General features: G+C 45.4%; 1 protein-coding gene across 1 annotated transcript in view; it reads left to right on the forward strand.

Annotated features, from left to right (window-relative positions):
• The window catches only part of GOLGA5 (golgin A5), a 154,100-nt gene that overhangs the window by 33,978 nt on the left and 106,263 nt on the right, over positions 1-13,859 (forward strand). The window contains exons 5-7 of the mRNA XM_078662294.1: positions 2,588-2,711; positions 3,005-3,208; positions 3,488-3,658. Coding sequence (XP_078518420.1) covers positions 2,588-2,711; positions 3,005-3,208; positions 3,488-3,658 — 499 coding nt within the window. The remainder of the gene's footprint in view (positions 1-2,587; positions 2,712-3,004; positions 3,209-3,487; positions 3,659-13,859) is intronic.

A 13,859-nucleotide genomic window follows, 5' to 3' on the forward strand; every position in this document is an offset into this window, starting at 1 on the left:
AGGTGGGGGGTAGGGAGGGTTGGGGTATGGAGGGTGTATGACGGGGAGTGATCTTCCTCAGCGAGTGAGTGGGAGATGGTCCTGTCACGGGACGGGGAGATAAGATCAGGGGGGAGGTAGGTTCTGCGGGACTCGAAGGAGGTGTGAGGTGTGGGCTAGGGAGGGTGGGGGGTATGGAGGGTGTAGGAGTGAACTTCCCCAGTGAGTGAGGGGAGTGGGGAAGTTACCTCGAGTGGGTGAATGACTACAGCGCTGAGAGGAGTGGAGAGGTGTGTGTCGTTCAGGTGTTGTGATCGGTTAGATTGATGATTGGAAGTAGAGGGTGTTGAGTAGTCTGAGGTGTTAGGAAAGGGGGTCCGCAGGTTGGAGATATGTTCAATGAAGGTGGGGAACAGGTTGTCGAGTAGGTCAAGGTTCCTATCTGTGGATTGGAGTAGGATGATCCCGTTGTTGTAGATGGTGATGGTGACCTTGCCTGGGAAAACTTGGGATGGCGTGATAGCGAGCGTTAGGCCATGAGCGGATTTTCTGGTGGTGGGGACAGTGAGAATGGAGAGGAACGCTTTCCTCCATTGTGCTCTCCGTAAGGTGTAGAGGATGATGTCGGTGCTCGTGGCTCCATTGATCAGTGAGAAGTAGGTGTCCACAAATGGGGTATCAGGGTGGGCCTTCAGGAAGTTGTGTTTGAAGCGTTTAGCGTTTTTTTTGGTGCATTCAGGTGGGTAGTTAATTTTGTATGTGTGCTTGTCCAGGCGTTCCATGGTGGTGGAGGTGTTGGTTGGGGAGGGGGGGGTGTGCGTGTGTGAGTGGGTGACGGTACAGTGCTCTAAGAATGATAAGAAAGTGAAGTGCCCATGCGTTCGATGGTAGAGGAGGTGAGGGTTGGGTAGGTCGGGGAGGGGGGGGGGTGCGAGGGTGAGTGGGTGACGTTACAGGGCTATAAGAATGAAAATAAAGTGCAAAGAGAATGAGGAGATGGGGATAGCCATAGGTATGGGCGGTTTAATGAGGATGACTAGTCTAAGGTGGCCACCAAAGTTGAGGACTAGTCTAAGATGGCCGCCAAAATGGAATATAGGGAGACAAGAGTAGTAGTCCTTTGTCTGTTGTTATTGTTCGGATTTATAGGGTTAAGTTTCCCTTTCTACTCTGGGGCAGTCGAGTTGGTCCAGCTTCTATGTTGCTAGATGGGGAGGAGAAGACCAGCTTCTATGTTGCTCGGTCGGGAGGAGAGAGCCTTATCTCCGTTTTAATGACCCCTGACCGCGTTGTTATGCTGCCTCATGGTCATCTGTGGGCAGTGGAGGCGATTTATTGCAGCAGTTAATGGCCCCCGCCATTTTAGACAATGGGGAGTGGAGAGAGAAAAGACCGTTATGCCCGTGAAGAAAGTTTGAAAGTTTCTGCAGTTTTTTTAAAAAGTTCCGGGCAGAGAATGCAAAGCCGGCATGGGTGATAGAATAATAATTTGCATGCCAGTACCTTAAAAACTTCATGGCATCGAGGTTCCCAGGTTAATGTTACACGCAGTGAGCCCCAGAGAAAAAACTCCCCGAGGCGAGCCACTGTACAGACAGGACCGGCGATCCCCAGGGTCCTGGTCCCCAGTGCAGGCGGCCTACCAGTCAGGAGGAGTCGGGAGAGCTAAGGGGCCGGGCTCGCTGTGAGCCCCCGCCAGCTCCTCGAGGCGATACTCTGCCAAGTCTGTCTGCTCCGGCGCCCAACCCCGGTCCGGACTCCCAGTGCAGTCGGGAAGCCAGTCAGTAGTCGGGAGAGCCAAGGGGCCGGGATAGCTGAGAGCCCCAGAAAGCTCCTCACCAGATGCAGTCTCTTCAGAGAGAGACCGAGAGTCCGCGAGAAAGAAACAAGAGAGAATATAATTGCAGCTGCTCCCTCAATTGAAACGGTGTTTTCTGATCTGAATATACTTTTGACTCTTTGGCTGCATTTGCTTAAATCCGACTTGCTGATCCGTGATGGGGAAGTGAAAAAAAGATGTATTTCCCCCATTATATCTCCCATAGGACATTTGCTCACTGCTACGGCCAAAACCGCTGAATGAATTTAAACCATACTTGATTTGAAAGAAGAACTTTGCTCAGAAAGGGTTCTTTTGTTGTTTTAGTTTGACTTAATTAAGCACTTAAAAAAAATATATATATAGGTGCTTTATATAGGTGCCAGGTAAGCAGGAAAGGCTTAACAGTTTTCTACATCTCTGCCCTTCAAAATCAGAAATCAGTGATTAGCGACTCATGGTAGCCATCATTTTATTCTTAGATTCAGTTTGAATAAACTGTATGAATATATTTATATCTCTCTCTCTCTCTATATATATATATATATATATATCCGCAAAAACAACCTAACTTTGTGGAAAAGACCACAAAATAATTCATTTTAATTGTTCCTTCACCACTGTAACATTGATTATCTACAATCTAGACATCTATAGGGAACAATTTATTTAGGAAGCACAAGCCAGGTACTTCACTTTATTTTTCTGCTTGCTAATGGGCACAAAGGAGCACTTATGGAGCAAGCAGTGCTACATATTAGTAATGACCCTTGTTTTCCTGTTTTGCAGAATATTGCAGGACCAAACGGAAGGAAGCAGCATGCACAGTCAGGCTTTGCAAACTGTGCAGGAGAGACTTCGAGAAGCAGAGAGCACTGTAAGGCGGGAGCAGGAGAGCTACAAACAGATGCAGGTGAGACATAGTGGAGTGTAACACAAATTGGTAAAATACAGGCCAAACTTCATGTTTGCAGTGCAAATGATTAAATGTAGGATTACACAGTATCACATGATTTGATGCTTGAAATTAAGATGCTACTGAGATGGAGATGTGGTGCTGTGAATGACATGCAGAGGTGAGCAGGCTATCCTAGAAAGGCATCTCTGGAAATCATTTGTTTGTGACACTTTTCTGAAGTACATGGTATAACCATGGGCTTGTGATCTGGAAGCATTTTAATAGTCTCTTTGTTGCCTTGTCATCAGAATGAGTTTACAACACGACTGAATAAGCTGGAAGTGGAGCGTCAGACCTTGGTCGAAACCTTAACTGCAGCTGAGAAAAAAAATGCTGAGGAGAAAAGGAGAGTTGAGGAGATGAATCAGCAAGTCAAGGTCATGAAAGCCAATGTGGAGTCATCCAAACTTGAGATGATGGATTACAAACAAAAGGCAACTCGTATTCTTCAAGTGAGTACTGGTCTTGCCCATGGTTGCCTCTCACATCTGCTGAGACTGCACTGGTGCTTGTCATGTCAACAGAGTTCCGTAACCGCTGTTGAAGTGTATTGAGTCTGTGGAAATGCTCGTGAATTTGACACAATTTTCCTGTCTGGTGTCAATTTCTCTATTTGCAGAAGTGATTACATATAGTTTGTCTTTTTCCATGAAGAGCAAAGTAAATAGAATATGTTTCTTTATTTGCACCTTATACACGTATTTACTTATTTTTTTTCTCATTTTTTATAGTCGAAAGAGAAGCTGATTAACAGCCTCAAGGAAGGCTCTGGGATTGAGGGTCTGGACAGTCACACAGCCAGTGCGATGGAGCTGGAAGAACTTAAGCACGAGCGGGACACACAGAGGGAGGAAATTCAGAAACTGATGGGGCAGATACAACAGCTCAGAGCAGAGCTGCAGGTAAAGAACTTAGTCCAATCTTTAACTTAACCACCCGGTCAAACAAGTGCCCTGAGAAAGACTCGCACCTCAATCTACTAATTGTTTTACAAATATATTGTTGCTACCCAAAAAAGGGCATTTTAGATCTCGCTAGAGACAGCTTTAACTGGGCCAGAAGTAATACCAGAGCAATAAAAGGCAAGCAAAAAAATAGATTAAAAGGGAAAACAGAGAGTGTTGTTCAGCCTGTTTATGCCAATTTAAATGATGACTGACCAGGACTTGTTTTAGTCCGGCTATGAAGTACCTCCATTACATTGCATTGACTAATTTTTAATGACGTACATGTCCTCCATTGTTGCCAATGATCACGCATTAACTAGAGTGAAATATGACAGCTTCAAATCCTATTTGAGTATTAGGATAATCATTTCATCTAAGAAGTATGCCACATCAAGATGATGACTTGGGTGGCCGTCTTAGATGAGGGGATCCATCTATAATGGATGTGCTCACAGCACGAGGGATTAAATGAAGAACGGTAGCAATGGCTGCAGCGTTTGGGCACAGTTCCACACACCTGCTACCCACAGTGCTTTGTTTGACTCCTGGGTGGGCATTTTCTTGGGCTGCAGGTGTAATGGACATTGCAACGCCCTGCTTAGTTTCTTTTTCAGGAGTGCCCTCATTTCATTCCCACCTCCGCGCCCTCCACAGACAAGCCATGAAAATCTGGGACCTAATCTACAGCACCACCCCTGACTAACTGAAACCTGGACGAATGCTGCCTCAGGACCTGACGTCGCGATCGCCATCCCCGAAGGCTACAAGATCACCCGGAAGGACCGCCCAATCGCCCCAGGCAGGCATCGCCATTGCTTACAGGGCCAATCTTCATCTGAACACCTACACCGACGGACCCACAGACCTAATGGAACACCTCCACTTCAAGATACAGACAAACCCATCCACCACCCTCCGAGGCACCCTCATCTATAGACCACTCCCCCTGGACCCTGCACAACTTTCTCCGACTCCATCACAGACATTTCTCCGCAAGCCATCGCTTCCACCGACTACACCTTTCTGGGAGACCTCAACTTCCACCTCTACAACCACCAAGACCCCAACTCCTCCGCCCTCCTGGACAGCCCCCAAAACATCAGACTCAAACAGATCATACCATACCAACGCGCTCAGCAGGACACACCCTCGATCCCATCTTCACAGCAGGAAACTCCATCACCTTCACCCACCCCTCCGAACTCTCACGGACGGGCCACCATTACGTCCACTTCACCTATAAGAAACAGAAGACTGAGAAAGGTGGACTTAATCTATCCCAGGAAGAGAAATTGGCTTTAACAAAATTGGCTAATGACCAAGCTGTCATCATAAAGCCCTCCGACAAAGGGGGTAATGTGGTGGTGCAAACTAGGGAGGAATATCATCAAGAGGCAATGAGGCAGTTATCGGATGCAAGCTGTTATGAAGAAACCACTTTTAACGCATATCAACAAAGTATCCAAGCGTATGATGAACTGATAAATAAGTGGTACAAGAAAGGAATGCTTGGAGATGAAGAACATCTATATCTACGCAGCTCTAATCCCATTTGCCCGACCTTTTATCATATCCCTAAGCTACATAAAGACAATTTGCACCGCCCAGGAAGGCCTATTGTTTCGTCAGTTCATGGGCTGACTGAACATGTTTCTAAGTTTCTTGATTTTTACTTGGCAAGCTTGGTAAGAAATCTGACCTCCTACGTGAAAGACACCAAGGACTTTCTAACAAAAATCCAAAATGTGCAATGGCAATCTGACTATTTATTGGTTGTCCTAGACATAACAAGTCTATATACCTGTATTGAACATTCAAAGGGAATTGAGGCGGTTAATGTATATCTGAAGAAAAGACAACTAAGATATGCTCAACATAACTGCATGTTAATTGAGTTTTTGCAATTTTGTTTAAACAATAACATCTTCCTCTTTGAAACTACATACTACAAGCAGGTATCTGGTACGGCGATGGGCACCTGCTTCGCTCCCAGCTATGCGAACTTGTTCATTGGCTGGTGGGAGGAGCAGGTGCCCAGAACCTACAGGGACGACATGTCAAGTGGTAGAGTGATAAAATGGCATCGATACATCGATGATCTATTTATCATTTGGCAAGGTACTGAAGAAACTGCCCACAATTACATCACACTCCTGAATAATAACAATCTAAATCTGCATTTTACAGGAACCATTAGCCCATGTTCTGTGGACTATTTGGACCTTAGAGTGCAGATTATTGGGGGTCAGATTGAAACATCTTTGTATCGAAAAATTACAGCTGGAAATTCGATACTGCATGCAACCAGCAGTCACCCACCAAAACTAGTGCAAAGCATCCCCTACGGGGAGCTATTAAGATTAAGGAGAAATTGCACGCGTGATTGTGATTTTGATGAGGCAGCTACTGATTGTATGGCCAGATTTGTCATTCGTGGGTATAATCCCACCTCATTGAATAAGACACTGCACAAGGTGAAAGCGATGACCAGGGAGAGCCTGCTAGATGAAAAGCAAGAGAAAAAAACTGAAACGGGTAAATTTAGACTAATCACCCCATACTCAGCAGAAGCTAATCATCTGAAACATATGCTGAGAAGAAATTGGCATATTCTAAAAGCTGATAATGTCATAGGTGAGGATGTCCCGAATTTTCCCCTGGTCACATTTAGGAAAGCCAGGTCTATTCGTGACCAATTGGTACGTAGCCACCTAGAGAAAATACCTCCCAAAGAGAACACCCTAAGAAACATGAGAGGTTTCTTTCCTTGTCACAAGCGTAAGGCTTGTAGGAATAGCAAAAGGGCTCTCACATACACCATAAAAGATACAGGCATGGTGAAGAAAATCAGCAAGTTTATTACTTGTAGCACACCGTACGTGGTATATTGTTTGGTATGTCCATGCGGGCTCCAGTATATTGGCAGTACAATACATCCATTTAAAATCAGGATGCTGGAGCACATGAGAGCAATTGACAAGGTTGACCAAGCGTACCCTGTTGCAAGACATTTTGCAGAAAAGCATAAAAGTGATCGCAATCAGTTACTATGTTATGGTCTAGACTCAGTTCCCGATAACATCAGAGGGGGGGGACAGACTTAAGAAACTGCGTAGGTTGGAGTCTAGATATATCATCGACCTCCACACAAAAACACCATGGGGTATGAACAGTGGCGAGGACATGATGGTACACATTGGTACATGAATAGCGTGTAATCTGCAAACTGTAACTGCAATATTTGAAAAATAGATCGTAATGTGAAGATCTGTGGATAAGAGTGTATATATGTATATATGTACATAGAGACTATCAGAAGTGGAACTTTCCGAAATGAAATTGGCACCTTGTTTGTTTGTTCGTTTGCGTATATATTTTCACTTTTGGATTGAAGTTTAATGATTGGTATAAAGGCATAAGAGAAATGAAGTCATGAATAACCCTGGTGGTCCTCTATTTGTAATATTATGAAACTGATGAATTCGATTTAAGATTTGTGGCAACGATAAAATATTAGTAAAAACAATGAACAAAATGTATAAAAATGTATAGTAATTGTAAATAACGTATGGTTGATTTTGTTTATGTTCAGGATAAACAGACTTGAATGTAGGTGGGGAACGAAAATTGCCAATACACGGCTTAATTTTTTGTTAATGGCAAAATATGTTAATCGATAACAAGTACAAAAAATGTACATGTGATGCAGTTACAATCTGTGTACAATCACTTCTCGATAATACTTATGCCAAGGGTGGTTAAGCATGTTTTAAAAAAATATAGAATGTGCTTGTAAGTTGATTACATCACTGTAAATATTCACCACTCTAAGATGACGCTGGCTATAGTTAGCCAGCCGGTAGTCCTTCCTCTACCTCAAGGTGTGTTTAAGAACATGACGATGTCTTAGGGTCATTGACATTGAGAAAGGCTGAATGCCGAAACGCGAGGGCGTCTGTCTTGTCTGAAATAAAGCAACCTTTTTGAAAATATACCCCGGGAGTGCGGAGAATTCTTTGTTTGACAATGGAAGAATTTGAGCTGCAATATATATATATCTATATCTATATCTATATCTATATCTATCTGTCTATCTCACTCTCGGCTTAGTGGACTATTGCGTCTACTGCAGGGGCCTGTGTTTGACCTCATGTTCACAGGTTCAAATCCCGGAGGGTCCAGTCAGCCTTTCATCCTTCTGAGATCGACATAATGAGATAATGAGTACTATTGTGTTGGGTAGCACTAAACATCTGTTATTCAGCGCCAAGATGCCCTTCTGGGTATACATGTGCTTTACAAATACAAATGTTATGTTGTATATATAATGTACAGAATTGTAGGGAGTAACAGAGCAAAGAGCATGGAGTATAGATATAATATGTTAGCAGGAGAGGAGAAAATTAGTTTTGGAGTATGGATTCAAGGTTCTAAAAGAAATGTCTTTAGATATTTCAGAATTGGAGGAGCCTTTCTTTTTTTTTTCCTTTGAAAAGAAAAAAACCTTATTTTTTCAGTTTTAGATAACACATTAGAACAGTTGGTAGAGTGAGGTGTATAATACAAGACCGGTTGTACATGAGAAGGCATACCTTCAACCATCCAGCACTTATACATCTTGTCAAGGTCACCCTATAGTGTGACGCATCACTCCAAGCGTGCAAGCAAGTCAATCTGCCACTTTTAAGACTAGATCACACTGCTCCCTGGAGTCCATTCGACCCCCATGCTCCCATCAGTGGTGTCGCTGTCTGTGAAGTCTGTGTTTGCATGTGGGTCTAGGAGTCTTTCTCCACTTTCTTGTCCCGCCGGCTCATCTTCAGTTGTGTCTTCTCAGCTAGTGACTATTCCTGTACGTCCCTATGCCAGGGTTCAATCTCGGGAGTATGCTGTCCCATCCAGGTGATGGTGACTCTACGCCCGCCCAACACCAGTGCCAACTGCAGACATTTGTAGGCTGTCTTAACATTACCAATCCAGTAGGCAATCAAATGGTGTACATTCTATTTTAAGGTGAGTAGTCCTCTTTAAGTCTATCACCACTTGGATCCAGTAGTACTGCACTGCCCAGCAGTGCCAGGCCAGGTTCAGAAACTCCGCCCTACTGACACTGCAGCACGGGCAACTGTCCGGTCGGGTTGGGGATATGGGGTGCAGATCTTCGAGTGTTAGGAAGGTCCTATGTAGGAAATTGTATTGTACCAGTTTACAGTGGGCATTACGTGAAACTGTGTGGGTGAGGTCACGGATTTTGGTCCATTCCCTATCTTCCAGTGGAGTGTTTGTCTGCTTCCCATGCTATGTGGACCAGAGGCGGGGGTGCATCTGCATCTACTCATATTGCTTTATATAGCAGGGCGATCAAGTGCCGTCCAGCACCACAGGACATCAAAATTCAGAGGGTATGGGTAGGTTGGGGCGCAGCTGGGTAAGTGGGCCAGGTCACTCTGGACACCTTGGCTTGTCCAGCATGATGCAATAAGTGCCCGGGCTTGAGTGCAAATTCTTCACAAGCTTGTTCAAATGTTAGGAAGGTCTCTCCAGGTTATAGGTCTCCCAATAGGGCACCACCACGCTCCTTCCATGTTTGAAACGACATATTGTCCATCATTTGCCTAACTGGCATCAGCGACTAGATCTGAAGTTCACAATGGAATGGGGCTCTCTTCAAAACTTTCTTGCCAACATTTTGCCATATTTTTGCTGTTTGTAGGACTATTTATGGCTTGTCACTCGAGACTCCCACTCCCTCCATTAGTACTTCGGGTAGGCGATCGGAGTCCACCAACCCGTTTACCAAGCGCGTTTCCCAGTTGTCGCCCTCATCCACCTCATCATGGTGGCGTGTTGGAGGTGCGTGGCATAGTAATACAGAGCAAGTCTTTGTACCTCTAGTTCCCCCTTCTTCGTTTGGTCAGCTTTGGCAAGGCCATGCTACTGCGTCTACCCACTCACAAGAGTGAAATGAGGATGGAATTCAATTGCTTGAAAACCTTCATGGGATGAGGGCAGAGCGAGTTTTGTGGAGTATACAGGCATCTCGTCAGTAACACCATTTTGGCAATGGCCTGTCTACCCATCAATGAGAGCGACGATGTGTTACAAAAAGTCACCTACTTCTTTAATGCATCCAGCACCTTGTCTATGTTGAGGCATAGTTGCTGTGTCCTGGTGTGCGTCACTTGGATCCATAGGTATTTGAAGTATGTCAACTTCCACCGCAGGCCCATGCTCAGGAGATGGGCCATGGTCGTTCCGACCAGGGGTGCCAGGGGGAATAGCAGATATTTATTTTCGTTAAGCCGAAGGCTAGAGAGGTCTCCAAACTCACCCAGTACTTGCAGCAATATTGGCAGTGCAACACATGGGTGGGCAAGATAGAAGAGCTACAGCGATATTATGTGGTGGTTGTCTCCCAGATGAAGCCCCAGCACTTCATGTAAGTAGCCCCATTCTCCTGCATCGAGGTTGATAGAGACCAGCCCCAACTCTTTTTCACAAAGTTCCACTTTGTGGAGGACATGTGCTAAGCATCTGAGGTTCATTCCGGTGTTCCGGCCAAGGATGAACCCACACTTGTCTTCAGGCACCAGCTGGGTCATATGATGTGCCAGTAAGTTAGCTAGTAATTTGCAAAGGACCTTTACACCTGTGTTAATCATTGTGACTGGCCTGTAAGCAGCGAGTCAGTCTTGTCCCCACCCGGCTTGAGGGATGTGCAAATGTCTCCCTCCATCATAGCCGGTGGTAGTATCCCTCTATCATGTGCCTCCTCGAGGACTTCCAGGATAATCGTTTCCGAGCACGTCTAATAAAACTCAGGTCGGAAGCCATTACCACCTGGTGCTTTTGTCCGCAGGAACATACGCAATGCTGATCTAAGTTCTTCTATGACTATCGGAGTGTTTAGTAGCTCGGCTACCATCGGTTTGAAATGGGGGATGTCCATACTCTCCAAGAATTATGTATATCGATTCAGGGTTATGTCTGGGTCCACAGTGTACACGAGCTGTGGGTGCTGCCGAAAGGTGCCACTATCCCCGCCCTGGTGGTGGCCCTGGTACCGTCCGGAAGCATCCTCCAGGACCTTGTAGTTCGTGCAGGGTTGCCCCACTTTATGGTGCAACTGACGAGGAAATGATCTGATAAAAAGCACAGTAAGTGTGTGACCTTAATATCTCCCATGCATATGAATCCTGCCATAGAATTCTGTCCAGTCTGCTGTATGTATTATGTGTAGCGGAGTGACAGGTATAGGATGGATGTATAGGATGGCTCATCTGCCGAATGTCTTCTATACCTAAGTTTTGCATTGTCCCGCGGAGTGCTGCAGTCTTTAGTGGTTTGGTGCCTGCTCTTGGGGGTGTTCTATTCAGATTGGGGTCTAATTTGCAGTTGCAGTTGCCTAGCTATATCAGGGGTGAGTCAACATCTTATGTTATCAAGTCCTGAATGTTTTTTAAAAAGGCAGGGTCATCATTGTTGGGGACTTGGGTGTTTAGTATAATAATATTAATAGTAATATTAGCATTTATAGAGCGCAACAGCTACCTCAAGCAGAGGTGTCCCAGAACTATGCGGTCAATGCAGGTGAGGAAAGGTCCAACAGAGGTGCTAGCCTTCATGAAAAGAGAGGTCTTCAAGGTCTTCCTGAACACACTTTCCAACTTGATCAAGCGTGTATGGGAAGGCAGGAAGTTCCTCGGTCTGGCAGTCCCCACTGTGAAGGATCTGTCTCCCATTCAGGACTTAGCATAGCGAGGTACACAAAGCAGGTACTGGGAGTTTGATATCAGAGTGCGTTTTTGTTGATATAGGCAAAGCCTACGCCTGAGATATTCCGGGCCGCTGTTGTGCAAAGCGCAAAAGGCCAGAGTCATGGACTTGAACTCAATCCTTTTAGCTACAGGGAGCCAGTGAAGTTGCCTGATGTGGGGATAGACGTGGTGATGGCACAGGACTTGATGTATTAATCTTGCTGCCGCATTCTGTACCATCTGTAATCTATTGATCAGATAAGAAGGCAGCCCCAGGTATCGACTGTTTGCATAGTCCAGCCGAGATGTCACAGTAGCATGGACTATGACCCTTCAACTTTCCCCTGTAAATAGGTGCAAATATTTCCTTAAACTTCTCAGCTTCCCAAAGCATGAGGATGATATGACAGACTTGGGCTGAGAAAGAAAGGTCAGTTTCCTATTTGACGCTCAGGTTTCTCGACGTGTTTGCCGATAAAGGTGCCTATCCCATTTCTACTGGCCAGCAAAGTCCAGCGGGGGGTAGCGAATGCCTGGCTGAAGACCAAGACCTCCGTTTTGTCCGCATTAAGTTTTAAGCTGTTATTGTTTGTCCATCTCGAATGTCCTTTAGACACCCCTTAAAACTAGCAAACTAATCAGCAGAGTGATCCTTAAAAAAGAGCAACACCTTGGTATCGTCCACATAGGAGGCTGCCTTCACCTCCCAAGATGCAAGGAGAGTGAAAAGTGCACCCGATAGGTGTTGAAGAGCAGTGGACTCAAGTCAGAGCCCTGAAGTACTCTGAACCACAGTGGCTTATGTTCTGATTGATGGGGTTGGAGAAAGACCCTTTGAGAGTGGTCTTTACGGTAAGACTGGAACCAGGAAAGTACTACACCCTGAAAGCCCAGCTGTTTGAGTCTGTCCAGTAAGATTGGGTGTGCAACCATGTCGAATGCTGCGGACAGATCCAGATGGACCCTCATCGCTGATGCCCCTGCACCTACAGTTATTCTTACAGATTCTGCCACCTTCACTAGTGCAGTCTCAGTGCTGTATCCCGACCGGAGTGTCATGCAGAATGTCATGAGCTTCGATGAAATTGGTGAGTTGGCGTTGCATCCGTTTTTCCAGCATCTTTGCGGGTGCTGGCAGTAGTAAGATCGGGCAGTAGTTGCTAAGCTACGTAGGGTGAGCGTTCCTCTTTTTTTAATAGGGGTAGTAGCAGAGCATGTTTCCAAATATCAGGAAAAATGCTGCTGGATTGTGAGGTATTCCTGATGTGATTTAAAACTGGGTTAATCTCGTGAGCCAATGTCCTCAAGAGCTTAGGGGGACAGGGATCCTCAGGAGAGTCAGACTTGCATCTCAGGATTTCAGACCATGATTCCTGCAGGGAAATAGGGAGAAATTCCAAAAGGGTGCCCTTGGCCTTTATGATTCCCTGTGATTGTGGCTCTAATGTCCCACCCCTGCCATATATGAGGCATATACCTTCAGTAGTTTTTTCCTCAAAGAAGTCCGATAAATTCATGCACAGGGAGGGGAATATTTCCCTCCATCTCAGAAGGATTGCTAAAGGATCTGACTATCCTGAAAATGTCTTTATCAGACTTCTCTGCGCTCTCGATGCACTTCACAAAGCATTACCTTCTTGACTCCCTCATCAGTTTACGGAGCTTTTTCGAGGCTTTCTTGTAAGCAAGCTTGGCCCCTGGACTATAATCTTTCCTCTAGAGGCGCTCCAACCTTTTACACCTACTCTTTTCCACTCTGAGGTCAGCTGAGAACTAGGGGGCAGAAGGGGACTCTCTCGGGGTCCTAACCAATTTCACAGGTGCCCCTGTGCCCAGGGCAGTAGAGATCCACATGTTATGCGCGGAGTAAACATTATTGGGATTGCTAGTTAACTGTGGCCCGCTAACTAATAGCGCTGAGCCTAGGTTATCCGCTGTTATCTTTTTCCAGATCCTTTTTTAACATAGTGTGAATACCCCCCACTTGGGTGTATTTTCTCCAGAATGAAAGAGAAGGGGACCAGGAAGTGGTCAGTCCAGACCAAGCACTGGGGGCCTCTGCTACCATGGATGGAATGTTAAAAAAAAAAGTGATCCGGAATATGACCTGCTCTGTGCATAGGAGCATTCACGTGGTGTGTAAGGTGGGCTCCATTAAGTGACATTGTTAGCTGAGAGGCCTAGAGGCAGCTGGGATAATCTATGTGAAGGTGGAAATCTCCTAAGGCTGTAACGTTGGAGTATTGCAATTATCTCTGAATAATAAGATTGTATAGTTCTGGGGTAAAGCTGTGTGGACAATTGGGTGGTCTATATAACAATATCCCAGCCAAGGAGAGAGTTGGAGAGATCTTTATGCAGAATTTTAAGCCCTCCATATTGCCCATATTTATCAATTA

The sequence above is a fragment of the Lissotriton helveticus genome, chromosome 9 (assembly GCF_964261635.1).
Source record: "Lissotriton helveticus chromosome 9, aLisHel1.1, whole genome shotgun sequence".
In the NCBI taxonomy this organism is placed as follows: Eukaryota; Metazoa; Chordata; class Amphibia; order Caudata; family Salamandridae; genus Lissotriton; species Lissotriton helveticus.